The sequence below is a fragment of the Mercenaria mercenaria genome, chromosome 3 (genome assembly GCF_021730395.1).
Source record: "Mercenaria mercenaria strain notata chromosome 3, MADL_Memer_1, whole genome shotgun sequence".
NCBI classification, from domain to species: domain Eukaryota; kingdom Metazoa; phylum Mollusca; class Bivalvia; order Venerida; family Veneridae; genus Mercenaria; species Mercenaria mercenaria.
Genome location: NC_069363.1, coordinates 55,770,684 through 55,788,321, shown reverse-complemented (window position 1 = coordinate 55,788,321; position 17,638 = coordinate 55,770,684). Strand labels below are relative to the sequence as shown.

The 17,638-nt window shown below is 34.7% G+C and overlaps 1 protein-coding gene across 2 annotated transcripts in view; it reads right to left on the bottom strand.

Annotated features, from left to right (window-relative positions):
• LOC123524668 (putative ferric-chelate reductase 1) overlaps nt 1-17,638 on the bottom strand; it is a 62,155-nt gene that overhangs the window by 12,631 nt on the left and 31,886 nt on the right. For both annotated transcript variants that reach the window (XM_045303024.2, XM_045303023.2), the window contains exons 2-10: nt 15,400-15,616; nt 14,913-15,040; nt 13,705-13,805; nt 12,906-13,113; nt 7,335-7,529; nt 5,919-6,017; nt 4,304-4,460; nt 1,428-1,547; nt 886-1,001 (exon numbers count right to left, since the gene is read on the bottom strand). In XM_045303024.2, the coding sequence (XP_045158959.1) occupies nt 886-1,001; nt 1,428-1,547; nt 4,304-4,460; nt 5,919-6,017; nt 7,335-7,529; nt 12,906-13,113; nt 13,705-13,805; nt 14,913-15,040; nt 15,400-15,607 (1,332 nt within the window). In that variant the 5' untranslated portion in view covers nt 15,608-15,616. The remainder of the gene's footprint in view (nt 1-885; nt 1,002-1,427; nt 1,548-4,303; nt 4,461-5,918; nt 6,018-7,334; nt 7,530-12,905; nt 13,114-13,704; nt 13,806-14,912; nt 15,041-15,399; nt 15,617-17,638) is intronic.

Here is a 17,638-nt window from a genome sequence, read left to right as displayed (position 1 = left end):
TGTTCCAATGAAAGTATAACAATATATTCTGTCTAAATGAAATTGTCTAGAACCAAGTAAAGTAATACAGTATGTGCAAATGAATGTGCCTGTTACCAAGTATAGTAGTATAGTATGCACAAAAGAAATGATCTCGAACCAAGAATAAAACTACGGTCTGTTCAAAAATGTCTAGAACCTAGTATGGTAATATAGTCTGTTTAATGAAATAGTCTAAAACAAAGTATAGTTACACAATTTGTTCAAATGAAACTGTCTAGGACCATATATAGTAACATAGTCTGCTAAAATCAAATTGTCTTGAACAACGTATTGTTATATGTTTGTTCAACCGAGACTGTCTAACATAGTATGTTCAAAACAATTCTCTAAAACTAAGTTAGAAAATGATACAGTCTGTTCAAGTGAAATGATCTAGAACCAACTAAAGTAATATATTCTATTCAAATGACATTCTCTAGAATACAAGTAAAGTAATGTAGTCTGTTTAAATGAAATTGTCTAGAACCGAGTATAGTAATACAGCATGTGCAATTATAGTATGCAGAAAAGAAGTTATATCGAACCAAGAATAAAAGTACGGTCTGTTCAAAAATGTCCAGAACCAAGTATGGTAAAAAGTATGTTCAAGTGAAATTTTCTAAAACAAAGTATAGTAACATGGTATGTTCAAATGAAATTGTCTAGAACTAAGTATAACCTATTGTCTAGAACCAAGTATAACCTGTCTGTGAACGATAAGGATAAAAAAGTCCATTTAAACGTAAAAGATCAATCAAAGAAACACAAATAATAACATATTTCCAAATATCAACTATAAGACAACTGATGAATGTTGTAGATCAGTGCTTAACGTAAGCATATAACTATGAAATAGAGCCGTACCTGGAACCAAATTTTGAGTTTTAAGAATGTTTTATCTGCCCATACACTTTTGTAATACCGCGCAACAACAATGCCGATACCGGTGAATAAAACCCACGCAAATATCATTAGACAACCTGAAAGAAAAAAGTACAGCAAACTAAAGATGTTAATTAATGACAGAATTCAATTTTACTTTTAAACTAACTTATGCCAAGCATCAACAAAACTTACTTGATTTAAGCCTGTTTGGAGAAACTAAGGTGGAGCATTTCTACATGTACAGTTTGAGGTTTAGACATTAATATGTACATTCTGTAAAAATTCGGCTTGTATTTCATTGCAAAATACGAACAGGCAGAAAACAAATTCCGTATTGTACTGTAAATCCTGTATTGTGCATGTTACCGGACTACTTTCATTAATCAATATTAGTGACCTGACATAAGTCTATATATAGCGCACACACAAAATAAAGCATTCAGTTCTATGAAGATTTCGTTCGATGTTCAAACCACATCAATATATGGCTAGATGAGCGTGACATAATTTCTTGGACATACCATGTGCTTTGACCAGTGGAAATTTAGCAACACTTCCAATGACAACCACAGATTGGTAATCAATTCTAGCAGCTGATGCTGGTGGAAGTTCAGTCGTTGAATGCATATACAGTTGCCATGCTGAAAGAGGATGATATATATCTGTTAGAAATAAGTAATACTATATCTGTGTTTCTTGTTATTGCTAATTGTTCCTTCTTCTACCTACGCAAAATATATATGAAAGTATTCCGGTCATACATGACGCATTTTCATTAGATAAATCTATATTTGCATAACTGTGATGTCCTTGTGTTGTATGACGATATGAGCCGCGCCATGAGAAAACCAACATAGTGGCTTTGCGACCAGCATGGCTCCATGCTGTTCGCTTTTAAAGCCTATTGTAATTGAAGAAACTTTTAGCGAATAGCATGGATCCTGACCAGACTGCGCGGATGCGCAGGCTGGTCTGGATCCATGCTGGTCGCAAAGCCACTATGTTGGTTTTCCCATGGCACGGCTCATATGTCAGTCTGTTTCTTTATTTAAACAGTCTATTTGAGGTATAATGTTTGTTTTTGTCTTCTGCTCACAATAGCAGTTTCAACAAATAATGCGATTTGTTTGTAATCTTGTATTCAATGTTGTTATATTTTCTGGTCTTTTGAGATCATGGAGTCCATTCAATACATTTGTAATAGCATGTGCTAGGGGGCGTGAGGGGTGATGCACTTTCCATTACCTCTCATGAACAGACTCGATCAAACCGAGTCTGCTATTATTTTGCTTGTTTGCATTCTATGCTTCCAAAGGATCTTCTTACAGATTTAACACGGATCACGGGGTCGCGAGTTCGATCCTCGGGCGGGGCGTATGTTCTCCGTGACTATTTGATAAACGACATTGTGTCAGAAATCATTAGTCCTCCACCTCTGATTCATATGGGGAAGTTGGCAGTTACTTGCGGAGAACAGGTTTGTACTGGTACAGAATCCAGGAACACTGGTTAGGTTAACTGCCCGCCGTTACATGACTGACATACTGTTGAAAAACGGCGTTAAACCCAAAACAAACAAAAAACAGATTTAACTGCATATGGAGATGTTACATATCAAACAAGAACATTCGAAACGAGATAATAAACAATCGTCTACAAAGAGTTTACCGTGTAAACAGTGTTTACATATGATTAAAATTTATGCATAAGACTGCTATTTTACAATTAAAAGTGTACTGTGCCTACATATTGTTTTACATATACGACAATAAAACAAGCCGACAAAGTTAGCCTGCTCGGAAGTCGATTTCAGAGAAAACATAGTTTATCACGGTACATAATGATTTTTGTGGTGTTCGTGTTATAGTTTTGTCATATGCTTCGTTTAACAGTTTGAAAGATGATCTCATATGAAAGTTATGGTTCATAATCCTTGGTCAAATGATGCAGTTAGTCTCCTATAGGGGAAAATCTCAGTGGAAAACAGCCTTCATTTGAAAAAATAAACGTTAACAATTTTATCAGATGTTCCATACTATCATAGAGAAACTATAAATGACAAACTATAAAAAAAGAAAATTGTTTTGTTTCATGTCATGTTTGTTGTCTGACGACACGGACGGTCTTGAGGGTTAATTTCCTAATCAAGCAAGTTTACACCATAAAAAATAAATTGCAGAAAATCTGCAGAAGTGTTGAAATCGTTTTAGGTTCAAATGTGTTGTGAAAGTAAGTAAGAAAGTAATCCAAATCCAAGAGAAACAACTGACAGACGCCACCTTTCATTTACAAATGACACAAGAGAAATCGTACTTAGCATGTGACCGAACTGCGCTCAAATATTTCTCTGTATGTATATATACGACTGTATTTTTGACATGAACCATTAAGCAAAACATAAAATTGAATTCTAACTAAAACATGACAGCATTTGACATTAAAAGTTTTGCAAATATCACAAGCGTCTGATTGATATACGGCAGTACATTAAAAATTGTTGGTTTTTCATTATCGTTTTTGAAGTTTTAACTTTTAATCGTTTTCTTGGGAGTGTTCACATTCGAAACGTCAAATAGTTTAATAAAATCTGTCGGTGGATTTCGTATGCGTTCAACAGACTGACTTGAACAACGAAATGTGTCTTATGCAGTATCTATGAAGCTTGCATTAGGTAAACATACTCAAATTATACAAATGAAAAATGCACCGACAGAACAAAAAAAAAAAAGATAGATTTCAGATTCAAAATTAGCTAGGAACATAGGTTAGCAAATCAATCATTATTAGATGTAAGCAGAAAATAGAATCAAACACCAACGATAATAAATTTCAATAGTTTAGATATAAAATATGAATATACTAATACCTTTTGCAATACATTTACAACTTGGTTCATCCCAACAAGTGCGTAAATTTAAATGTTTGTTTTATTTAACGCCATCGAAAATAATCATTTTGATTGGCTTCAATGCCATATGATTTACACCTTTGTATTGTATCGCAACTGTAGAAGAAACAATTCATTTTGACCAGGTGCAGTGGCTCGTCATGATCCTATTGTGTGCATTTCTTTTTCGAAATACTTCGTGGGTATATTAATGAATCAACTCAGCTATAATTTAGAATTGACACTGGTTGGCTTTTCGCCAGTTCCGAATGTATTATTACCAATGTCATTTAGTATTGCAGGTTACACAGTCATTTCGATTTGACCTAGCTTACGGTACGGATTACCAGTACGAATTACACAATTGGAATGGTAATTTATTTGTACGGGTTATACAAATGACAATGCCATTTAACTACAAAATGAACAACTAATATGGTTGGTTTGCAGGTGCAGTTGCATCTCACTTTAGCAACAAAAATCCGTACAAAGCATCAACAGTTTACCTACCGGGAACTTGCAACACCTTTCCGTGTGCAAACATAATATGCCAATCTTGTTCGAGGTCAAAAAAACCTTGTACTGGGAGACTTTTCTGGCGCACAAACGTACAAGACAATACACCATCCAAATAATACCCCTCCACATTAGTCAAGCCGATCTTTGGCTGAAAAATACAGTGAATGGAAAATACAGAAATTACTTCCTAATTCGTGTCATCTACAAGAATTAAAACGGCGATCATAGTAAGAAGTAAGTATACGAGAAACAATGAGTGACTGTTGATTCATGAAAACTACTGCGTGAGATCATCGGGGCATTGTTTGTTTTTTCGAACCCACAGTTTCTCTGACCTTAAGCATTTATATAATGTTGTGTGTTGCGTTACTATGTTATCAACGCAGTAGGTAAACCACAATACTATCGCGAGTTCGATTCCCGAGTGCGGCAATTAAAGCTTTTGAACTCATTTAATTCTTAAATCACGTATCAATCAATGGCTAATAAATAGAATGACGTCAGGTAAATGGTTTAATTAAGTAAGAATTACATGGTATTTAGAATTTAAATTTCTTAACTACCATCAAGTTATATCTAGGTTCTGCATTTCAGTAACTTTAGAAAATAAATTGTGATAGCTATTTCTATACCGTAATAATGAATGTAATTTATGAGACTTCCAAACACGCTGAATGTAAAACAAACGATTCTGTCAGATATTATGTGTTCACACCTACTGTTAAAATATGGCTGAGTTTTTAGTACAAGCATTTTCAGAAGTGCATATAAATCAGCAAAGACACTTTTTATGACGACTGGTCACCCCATGTCCGAAATAAAGACGGTTTTAAAAAGCATTTCAAACATAGTTATGTTTAATCATTTTCAAAAACAAATTAAAATCAAATTCAAATAATATATTTGCAAAGACTACGGCAATCATGTGTTCTTTTTGGGATTTGTACGTAACGCAAACAGCTAGGAGTACGTGTTTACTTTAACTAAATTTAAGAAACTGAAATTCCGTATCTTCAAGGTCATTTCACAAATACAACGAACCGAGACCGAAACATAATTGATGCCTTTTTCTTCTTTTTTTTTCGTTTCGGAATCGACTAGGACTGTCACATATTCGCCGAACATTGATTCCAATTCTCTGACAGAAATGTTTAGAAGCATAACATAATAAAAAGAAACTCGTATCAAATTACCTTAATATGGGTAATAATAATATGTTACAGCTTAGATATCAATAATACAAAGATGCCAAAGCGACGGCGGAGAAAGAAATGGGTACATGCGATCCATAAACAGAGGGACGAATTTGAAGAATAATGCAAGCTTTTGTTCATGGACGATTTTTGACCATTTTTTTTTTTGCATTCAGCAAAGATAAAATCTACTTACATGTGGAAAACAAGATCTTTTTCACCTTTTCGGGCCGAATTCAAACCCAGCGAATTTAATTCGTGCATGTTTTTGGTACGATTTCTGTATATATTCGGTTCCATCTTGACGTATATGTATGAGATTGCCAATTGATTATTATGAATTCTGTTTTATTTTCGGTTCCGTTTCGGTCCTATGTATATGTAGAATTGCCTGTACAGTAAAACCTACTTACCGGGTTCAGTCGTCTTGGGTTTGAGTAACCAGTGTTGTAAGAACTAAAAGCTTGTATAAATCCGTTACTGTACACACATTCGGTTACACTGTCATCTCCCTGCAATCATGTTATACATAATTCAGATAATTCGGTTAGTACAGCAATAAACATGACCAGCAAAATAGAATGCAATTCATTATTGTTAGATATGATTCCATTTCGGCCAAACGTTTTATTAACTGAGGGGAACATGCGGCCATTTTTGACCTGAAATATCTCTCTGTTTCACTTTGATGAAATAACGGTGTCATGTTGTGTAGTAGTCATGGTAACTTTGACAACGGTGTAAAATGTGCAGATCTGAAGTTTCTTGTTACCGTGACTCTTACAAACTTAACAACCCTTCCTCTTCTCCTTAAAACCCTCTTTGATGACCATCTCTGATACGCCTTACATTTTCTCTGAAAAAGACTTTCAGAGAAAACTTCAATCATAGGTAAATAAAGTCTTGATAGAAAATACCTCCTGTACGCGAACTTTAAAACTTTATATTGCCTTTGAGAAAAGCATATCAACGGCGGCATTAGCGTGAATTTAAAATGATTTCATACAAACTACCAAGTGATCTGTTTACATTTGTTTTGTCTAGTAAGACGATGTTAAGCATTAAACTGTCTTCCATTTGTCTGCATATTTAGATGTATTTCTGCACTAGACAATATCATGTTGCAAAGTGATCAGATATTGTTTTGCATTGGAAACATGGGCAATGATACAACCCAGTTATTTTTTTAATGTAAGGCCTACATTTTATGCATTAACATGCTGTATATGAGAATACTGAAAACATCCGCTCCATCTTTCACTGAATGACTTATCATTGCGTAATCGGTGTTCATCCACATAATAAAACTTTAGCAATTGTTGTACAAGTCGCAAGATGGTATGTTTTATCAGTTGCCGCCTCTTTTTACTTTGATCTTTCCCATTGATGTACATCCGTAACAATGTTATTGTCACACGTTGGTCTAATCTGAGTACATCAAACAGTAACTAATGTTTCATAGTTGTAACAGAACAGATAAACGATAGGACAGATGAAAAGATGTGGGTTATGCTTTTATAAATAAGATATTTCATGTTCAAATTAATCATGTACAGAAATCTTGGCAACTTAAGGTCAAATTTTAAGTGTATTTCAAAGCAGCTAGAAAAGATAAATAAGGGTAATATTTAAAAGATATAAGAATATATTAACTGTACACTAAAATAAACTGCACAGCTGCTAACAATACGCTGTTGATTAAGGCATACTGACATGATTTAGAATACGTCGCGATTGATTTTTAATTCTAATTTACATAAAGCCTTGAAATGACATTAGCATATTTGAGAACATTTAAGTCGTGTAGAAATAAAATGATATAAACTTACCATTCGAGTATCCGAAGAGAATCCAACAGCTACCCAGGCATCAGTAAAGGACCGATCAGGCTTGCCAAACAGCTCAAACTGCACTGCCGAGCCCAGATCCCTCCACGTAACCATAAACTTACAATCATTTCCGCTACAGTCAACAAAGCATCCTTTCACAACTCCACATTGAGGATCATATTCAATCTTACCACCCTGAATATTGCAAAGTAAGAAAATGATTTTGTGAAGATACTCATATTACATGCGAATTCTTAATGTATGATAATTTTTATGACACCAGTCAAACCAAGACAGTTTTCTCAGTTAAAACAGTTTTAAAATGAAACCATTTCGAGTACTTTTCATTTAATTTGTATCCTCGTGTAATGCACTATATCCCTGCTTAATTATATGAAACAGTATACTAACTAATTCAAAATTTTACTTTGAGAAGGGTTGACATTTGACATCAAAATGTACTATTTAGACTTCCGTATTCTGAGGAAAGCAATTTTTTAAAATAGTTTTCGGCCAGAAACAATAGATAAAGTTTGATTATCTAAGGTCAAGAACCTGATATATCACTTCAAAAGGTTTGTATTTTAAATAAATAAGTAGTCTGGTTAATATCATAATTGTCACCTTTATATAAAATTTGATAATGAAAAACATCCGATTAAAATGTTACAACATTTAAACGATAAGGAAAACCATGACAAATAAAGCATTAAGTTATAATGCAAAATTGCATTGCAATATTAAAATCTAATAAAATGTTAGCAAAAAAGGAAAAAAAAATATTCTGAATCATGAATGGCTTTCATAAAACTGTTATAAAAAGAACACACTTTTCACATAGACAGACCTCGAAACACTGTAGTAAGAATATGTAACTGTAATTGAAATCTGGAAAAAGTAGGTTTGTTACTTTATTCTAAGAAACACTTACAATATAGATCTACTGGGCAGTCATTTAAATTAGGAACTAGAATGGACATATCCAACGGTGTTTTTTTTACCACAGGCAATAACTTTGAATGTTGTATTAGCATATACAATTGTTAATTAAAAAGTGCACAATAAAGTTAAAAACAATACTACATCGTTTGCCTTTTGAAATATATGGGCCACATTCTTTTGATGTTCATGAAAAAAAGAAGAATTAGATTATTAATGAGAAATTGATAAATGCGTTTATGGTATTTCACATCTTGATGCAAAAACAGGAAACCACAAGTGGCATCCAGTTGATTTTAAATTTGATTTGGGTTTTACGATGTATCAACTCAGTACAGGTTATATGGCGCCAAGTAGTACCAAATATTTTGGTTCATCGAAATGAAAATATGTGGTATGGATACCTAGTGGGGTAAAACCAAGAGTTTAGACCATTTTATTCGCCTCTTACAACCATACAGGGATAAGCTCTTGCCGTCCTAGAACCATATGGGATGGCATCTATTTGAAGATAATGCACCTGTCAATATTTTGCCCGCCCGGGGGAGTGGCGGGCATACACGGGACTTTAGACAGAAGACCATTCCAGACAGGCGGGAATTTGACAAACATTTGATGTACCAACCAGGCTCTAGGGTGGGATTTAGACAAAAAAGGTTGTCTCTGGGGTGGGGATTTAGACAACAAAATTTTTGAAATGTCAAATTCCCCTGGGTCAGCCCCCCCCCCCCCCCCCCCCCCCGGACGGGCAAAATATTGACAGATGCATAAGACAGCAGGCTTCTTCTAAGGACTACTTTGGTTTTGGTTTTCTTTTTTTACTATGCATTGTCGTGTTTTCATGAAACAAGGAACTCACTAGTGGCATCCAGTTATAGTCAACAGAGTAAGTGAACGGTTCTTTCACGATTTTAGATTCACCTCAACAAAGCTGTTTGGTAGGCTGGATATAAAAAGAAATTGACTTCATATCTGAAGTAAAGTTTATCGAAATTGTAATACAACTTTTTAATAATTTTGTACCGTTCAGGAATTAACCTTTAGCCTGCCGGCGTCAAGAGATTCTGCCTTTGCGACCTGTGCAGACCAAGGTCAGCCTGCACCTCCGAGCTGCTTGATCATGATCTACACTGTTCACTATTCAGTAAGTAAATTTTCAGGGAACACCCCCCTCGAATAGTAAATGGTATTGTCCAAATTAAATGATGAACCAGTCCATTTTAGAAATTTAGCAGAGTAAAGGTTTTACGTTATCATTTGGAAGTGTAGAAGAAATTTGCAAACGATCAATTTAAATCTACCACCAATATTCAAATGCTTCAAGCATGCGTGTTATGTTAGTGTAACTAACTCTCAATTACAAAAAATGCCTATACCAAGACATATCATACTTCACCAGATTATGACTTGGGCTTAGTAAAACCATTCACTCTAAATTGAAATTTTATTTTGAACGAGTGTGTGTAGTCACCGTGCAGTGCAATATAACTAATATATGTGAAAATGTGGAAAATGTCATAAGAATGAAGATGTTATAGATATATTGAAGACGATGACTTTAGTTCACAAACAATTTTACTATTACTTTTATGTCCTGAAATATATAGTTTATGACGATAAAGTCAAATAAGAACATGTTTTAACGTTTAAGAGTAATAATTTTCATTTTAAAACTTCAAGGTTGACATGCGCCTTTCAAATCCAAAAACATTAAAGTCCGATCATTTCATGGTCCTTTGGTCCTTCTTTCAATGATATTTTTGCTATAGCTCACGAATACATAACGGCTGTTCCTCGGCGCAAATACTTATTTTATATACTACTACTATGTAACTTTTAGGGAGATCAAACAAAAAATGAAAGGTAAGGGAAGATTTCCTGGAAACATGGAGCGCAGCAAATACAGCCAGCCAGAACTACACATCGCCAAGTAGGCCCACCACAAATAAAATCTATTGTGGAAATAGATAACAGATGGGTTTTATTTCATCATTATGATTGTTTTAAACATCGCTATGTTGAGTTCCCTTTCTGCATAACAACAGAGAATCATGCCAGCTTGCATGGGTAGTTCAAAATATCCCCAACAAAAATATATAGTTTAATTTCATCATTATGATTGTTTTAAACATCGCCATGTTGATTTCCCTTTCTACCGGATCATTTCCTAAAAATACGGATATTCTTGCAAGCCTGCATGACTATTTCAAGACGGATATTGTAAATGTTATTTTAAGACTTTGACTGCAGCATTCTAACACTAATAAACTGATCTAGAACTAATGCCACCATAACAAAAAAACATTCTAAAAATGTTCTTCTCTGTACTACACCTTCATAAGGTTTAAAACGAGTTCTCAACTCAAGGAAAATGATTCAAATCTTTGATTTTCTGTGATGAAAGCTTGCAATTATTGATTATAGCGTAGCTTAAGCGGCAACTGGAACCAAACGCTTGCATACATACCAAAAGCGAGTGAACATATATTAGTTACGCAATAAACACTGAAACGACCGTATGATAAAAGAAAACAAATGCCGGAAAAGACGTGTAGACAAATTAACCAAATTTAAATTAATAAATATATAACTAGACTCAACCATAGTTTTATTACTCCCTGTCTTTATAACATATTTTACTGTCAAGGAAATAAATGAATGAGTATAATTTTTCAATGAAAGCTTGTTTAAGATCCTTTGCATTATTTTGATTGCAAACTTGATTGTATGTATGTGATTTATGTATATGATATATCAATAAATAGAGTTTAAACTAAATGTAACTCGGTGTAGATAGCTCTACCTTTCTGATAGAAAATACCCATATTCCCGAACATGTAGCTTCGACAAGCTTGTTTTGAATTGAATGCAATAAATATATAACACAAGGTACTTAAATATCCGGTATTGTTCATTAAGAATAATTTAATATTGTGTTTCCGTTTGAAACAAGAACTGTCTCAAAAGACGCAAATTGTCTGTGTATCTGTCTTTGACTGCTAAGTTACAATACGGAAGGATGAAAAGAAAATTGCTCGGCGCCTTGCTCAGGTTAAAACAATTTCGCTTGCGGTAACACTTGCAGTACTATCTAAGCTCTACATTTATGCTCTTGTTTCTCTAGATGTTCATGCATTATGCCGTTTTCCTCTGACAATCTACATTTATTACCTCTTGTTCAGGAAAGTTCGAGTCCAAATTACTAACATTGTTTGTTTCATTAAGTTTGGTATCGCCGCCATCTTTGCCTTTGTTAACATCTTGATCATTAGAAGCAGCAGTTGAAGTTGAAACCGGATCTGGAATGTCATGTACATGCTCCCGCATCCATTTACTTACTATTTCTTTTAAGGTAGTAGATCTAGAACCACCCTGAATGGTAACTGTTGGTTGTGTGGTTGATAAATCCCACTGAGATTGTGCTAACGTTGTCTCTTTTACCGATTCATTGTTGTTAAACATTATTACAGTTTTGTTATTGAAATCATGTTTGTCAGTTGTCGTTCTTGGTAAATGCATGCTGGTTAATAAAACAGGCGTAGTTTCAGAAACATAATCCTTTATAGGCGTACTGGCCTCTTGTTTTTTTGTAACTTCATCGGTTTTAATGTTTATATTTTCAATAGGCACCGTACTTGTCCTATAATCTGTTAGTAGGGTATCACTTAAGTCATTGTTAATATTTCTTGGTATTTCAATTACATGTTTGAATTTTAAGTCGCGAGTATTGTCTTTTTGCAGAATTTGTTTGGCGACATCGAAAATACGATCTGGATCAGATAATGGTAACTCCGTAATTCTCAACGAGTCCTTCCACGTATCCTTAAACTTGTTTAATATAGCTGCAGAGTCATTCCTCGATGGCTCTCTAAGTATCTCAAAACTTGTTGTATAGTTTTTGTTTTTATCAAATACTTCATTTGTCAAATTTACTTGTTCGTGATAATTTGCCCAGTTATCTAATTGAACCCCCGGAACAGTTTCAGTACGATTAAAAACATTAAAATTATGAAAAGGAAACGTCGTAGTTTCTGGAGCAGCTAACGTCTCGTTTAGTTTGTCCGAAAATATATGATTTACTGTCCTTGAACCATCTTCACTTGGTAATCCGCCTATATGTGTTGACAGAATATCGGAATTCATAACTTTTGTTCGGTGGTTCACATTTTCGAATCGACTAGTTGAGTATGCGACCGTGTGATAATCGGCAGTGTTAAAATAAGTAGGCGTATGATACTGACTACGATCATTCGACGGGGTTGTCTCATATGTACGCTCAGAGTTTGTGACGATTTTTTGGTATATATCAGAATCGGTGTGATTATTTTTTATATATGTATCAGTATTAATATCGGTTGTATTGCTAGCAGTGTTATGTAAACTAGTACTATCAGTTGTTGCCGCGACATTGTTGTTTTCTTTTAAATTACTTACAGGAGTAGTATGGTCAAAGCTAGAATGCAGATCTTTAATAGTATTGATGGAGTTGTATTCTCTTATATTATCAGTATTATGAGGAGTATCATAGTATGAATCAGTGGTGGGCGCGTTATATCCACTATTTTGTGCAGTGTAAATATCAATCCTGGTTACACGTGCATTAGCAAAATCAAGCGGGTTGTTAGATGTTACCTGTGAAGAAGGTTTTGTTGTTAGTGGTGAACTGGCAGAAGAGCTTACAACTGTAGTTTGTGGGAGGGGTGTTACTGTGAGCTGTGGGCCAGTTGTCTGACCCGTCTCTGGTGAAATGGCCGATAAAGTAGTTCCAGTTCCGGCTGGAGTCAGTGTCAGCAGCATTTCTTTAACCCAGTATGTTGAGTAATCTTGCACGACTGTCACACTGATAAAAACGACAATGTTATATAAACATGAATAAAAATTATCAACAATGGTCCAATGGTAAACGTTTTTACGTTATCTACTATAAGGTAACGCTTTTTTAAAAATCTGTCTTTTACGCGTATACAGGGTTTTGCTTGTTTTATCTGCATGCTTATAAAACTCACTACTGGCGTTTGAAGAAATTCTTGAAAATAAAAGTTTGCTGCTGGCCCTGTAGGTTTTATTTTGATGAAGTGATTCATAGTTTCCAACACGTCAATTTTATAACCTTTCTGCACATTATAAGTGGTTCAATAGCATATAATAATAAATAAGTGAGTCGCACCATGAGAAAACCAACATAGTGCATTTGCGACCAGTGGATCCAGACCAGCCTGCGCATCCGCGCAGTCTGGTCAGGATCCATGCTGTTCGCTGACAGTTTCTCTAATTGCAATAGGCTTTGAAAGCGAACAGCATGGATCATGACTGCGCTGCGCAGTCTGGTCTGGATCCATGCTGGTCGCAAATGCACTATGTTGGTTTTCTCATGGTGCGGCTCGTATGTTATGCCTCTTTTAAGAAGTTACAAACTATAAAAAACACATACAGAAAAGTTACGGCTCCACTCGTGGTAGTGTCTGGACCCTCCCATTGGAAGTTGAAACTTGATTTTGATACTTTATTTGTATGAGTTATTCCATTGTTGCCCTGTAATTATAAATAGATGTGTAAAGTAAAACAGTATATATGTCATCAAGGAATGAGTGATGAACAATAAGAATATATCCGCGGTCTACTGTGGTTCCATAACTATTCGTCTCCCGACCATATCAATCTATGGTGATACATGGAAGAAGTGATGATGACAGAGCCGATAACGAAATTTGAAATTCATTGAAAATTATTTTTATTTTGGAATTTCTTAAAATTGTAAATCTTACTACGTTAATGTAACTAACTTCAGTACGGTAGTCATAAAATAGACTAAATCAGGATATACTGATAAATTCACACAATAAAGCAAACTAAGACCAAATCCAGATAATTCAAGTTAATAATACAAAGCATTCAGAAGCTAAGTAACTCCAAAGGCATTGTTTTTGTCTTTTAATTTAGTTATATACACATGTACTACACATGTTTCTGTTGTAATTTTCTGCTATGTCATATCCTACTCACATTAATAAAGTAGTACACACACTATTCATAATAACTTTGTTTGAACTAAAACAGTCTGCAAGAATAGCATAGCCCACTCCAGTAAATAATTGTTTGGTGACAAACTCTCTTGTAAAGGCAGTTTTACTTTGAACAAATTAAGCACCTTTAGGTCATATAGTTATGAACTTTTTCATCGTACCGTACAAGAATATTAAAAAAATAGCTTACGATTTACTACATTTGTAATTCAAGGTACAGAGTTACGTTGTTTCTGAAGAGGTCATACGTGCACGTGAAAACTATCATGAAATACAGATACCGCTCCAATGCTTATAGAAAAAGGTCGAGGGAACAGTCTTCCTGTTAGTTGTAGAGTTTGCTTTAATACCGTAACTGCTGAGAGTATGAACTTCTTTTTTACATTGCACACGCAAATACTATATAAAGAATTATTTCCAGAAGCTAGCACAATCGGCATAAATTTCACATATTTCACAAAATACTGGACAAGCATACATTTTGATGAGAAATCCAGGAATCATGTAACTATGCACCGGGACATAAAACCTGTTTTAGTATAGTAAATTGGAATAATCTTATATATAACTGACATTTAATTCAAAATTTTCACATTGTCCGAAGTCTACTACTTACAGAGCCTCCACAAAACAAGACTTGACTTTGTCCTCCGGCAGGAGCAATCATAGTGCCTACGATAGTATTAGATGATGATGATAACGCCTGTATCAAGAATCCGGTAAAAGTGCCTCCTGCTAGCGTAACTATGAGTCAATAAAGAAATAAAAAGATAGCAAGTAAATTTATAATAAAGACTGCAGCAGGGTTGTTATGTTGTGAAAATTTCAATTCCTGGGTGTGGAATTTTTTGCGAACGTACTTTGTTAACAAGATAGAATAATAAATGTTACAAGATCGTGAATTGAACGATGTGAATTTAAACTGAACAAGCAAACAGCTGTTATAAACAGTAGTCTATGATTAGGTATCTCGCTCTCATTCGTTTTAAATGTAGTATTTTATTGCTTCGCTGCTCTAACAGTGTACAAAAAGCTGGCTTGTACAAAGTCCCATGTTGTAGACATCATTGAAATATTATCAAATATAAAGAAATATTACATACGTGATATTGTTTCCCCCGTGCTGTACGTGGACTGCCCAGAAACTGTAGTTAGAGTATACGGAATATCGCTTGTTTGAGATGGAAGACCATGCCCCGGTTTCATAGTTGCTGCCGCTCCACAATGGTCTGCAGGAGCTCCTGCACCAAACCCACCGACACACTGGAAACACGCCAGTGCAACCAAACACAGCGGTAGAAATAACGACATATTCTCTCTCTGAAACGGAAAGAGTTTATATGATATTAAATGCATTTCATGCATAATACACCTGTAGCCTGAAACATTGAATGATTAGGTTATTATTAATCTACATGAAAAGTTGCAGCAAAACCGAATGGTAGTGGTATACAGAATGACCAACAAGTGACAACTCGTGAAATCGAAGGAATTCTCCCGACTCGGTTACAAATTCTTTTATTTTTATACTGCATTTGACCTAGTAAAGTGTCTTCCATCGAAATTCTTAATAATTTTACAGTTTTGAGGATTCTTATTTTGGCATGCATCGAAACTTGCATTTAATCGTATACATTTCATGAAATTGTATTTATGTTGTTTATTTTCTGAGGTTTTTATTGAGGAATGGTTGAACAATATATGCAGTAATTTGTAGTAGCACTGATTCTCGTAAGGGAGGTATGAATTAGTTTAACATAACATGAAGGTTGCACATTTAATGTGCATTTCTTAATTAAGTTACTTATAGCATTGCATTATTCATTTATTATTATGGCCCAAAAGGTGAGTTTTTTGAAGAGTAAAAATGTCATAATCTGACGTTAAAGTAACTAAATGTGGGTAGGAACGTGTGAATATGAGTGATATACTTTTAGCTTTTTATGTAAGTAGAGGGCGTTAGTAGTCCTGGCGAAAATAGCTGTCGTCAACGTTTCTACAACGACCCATTCAGATTAAGATGTCAAAAACATAGCTCACAATACACTGGGTTTAGTTTGTGTAATGGTAAGAGAGAAAAAAGTAAGTATCTTGTAATTCCATTTTTGCTGTGTCATTTACCTGCGTTAAACTAAATTTTAAACTTTAATATAGAAATACGAGCCTCCAATGTGAACTAACATATGCCCCTGAACTGTACCTGTGCTATTACATAGGACTTATCGTCACCTACCTACATTCCAGCTGGCCCGATTATTGTAAAAATGGCCTGTTGGTTAAAATGAAGAATAAGGATAGCGATTTCCAAAGAAAGCATATACTTAAACGTTTTAAAGGAAATATTTAAAAAGGGAAAGACTTTTCAGATTTTATCCGAGATGCCACAAATGTAATCAAAATTACATCCCAAGTATTATCCCATTTTGAATTATTTAGTAGAAATCTTTTTATTTTCATTTTTAGTAACTGCAACATTGACCCAAAAATAAAATCGCATGCTAGGTCTTTATATAACTTTATTAAATACCAAGATCGGTGACAATATGTTAATTCAAACTGACGCTACTGGCCAATAATTGTTTTTCTATTTAGTAAATACGACAACTGACCTCGACCCACTTGCCCAAATGACACACTGTTCCGAAAAAAATAGGCCAACTAAAAGAAGAACTGGTACTTGAGTTATGGCCATTACACATCGCACACCTCCTCTTTGCCATCTACCATTTCTCAAAGTTATAAGTCAATGTCTTTTTTATGGACAAGAAAAGTACGGAGAAGTTTTAAAAAAGGGAATAACTCAAAATATGTACGCTAGAGTTACGGTTAAGGCATGCTGTACTCCTTGTATTCCAAGTCTGAAGTAAATCCTTGGATATTTTAAGTTATGCTTTGGACAAGCAATGTCAGGATAGACAAGCAGACGATACTATATGCCGCCCGTCAGGGGCATGAAACAAAATAATTCATTAAATGAGCCGCACCATGAGAAAACCAACATAGTGCATTTGCGACCAGCCTGTGCAGGCTTTGAAAGCGAACAGTATGGATCCTGACCAGACTGCGCGGATGCGCAGGCTGGTCTGGATCCAAGCTGGTCGCAAATGCACTATGTTGGTTTTCTCATGGTGCGGCTCAAATTAAAGTTTAGCTGTATTGTTTTTGTTATTGCTATTGTTTTGACACTTTTAGTTCGTTACAGTGGGTATGCAACATGACAGATGAGTATGTTTTGATAAAATGTTGTCCTTTTATGAACTTCTCATTTTTTTATTGTTGTTGTTGAGCTAAAAATTAAACGACACGATTTTATTTAACTGCTGAAGTACAAACAAATGTAAT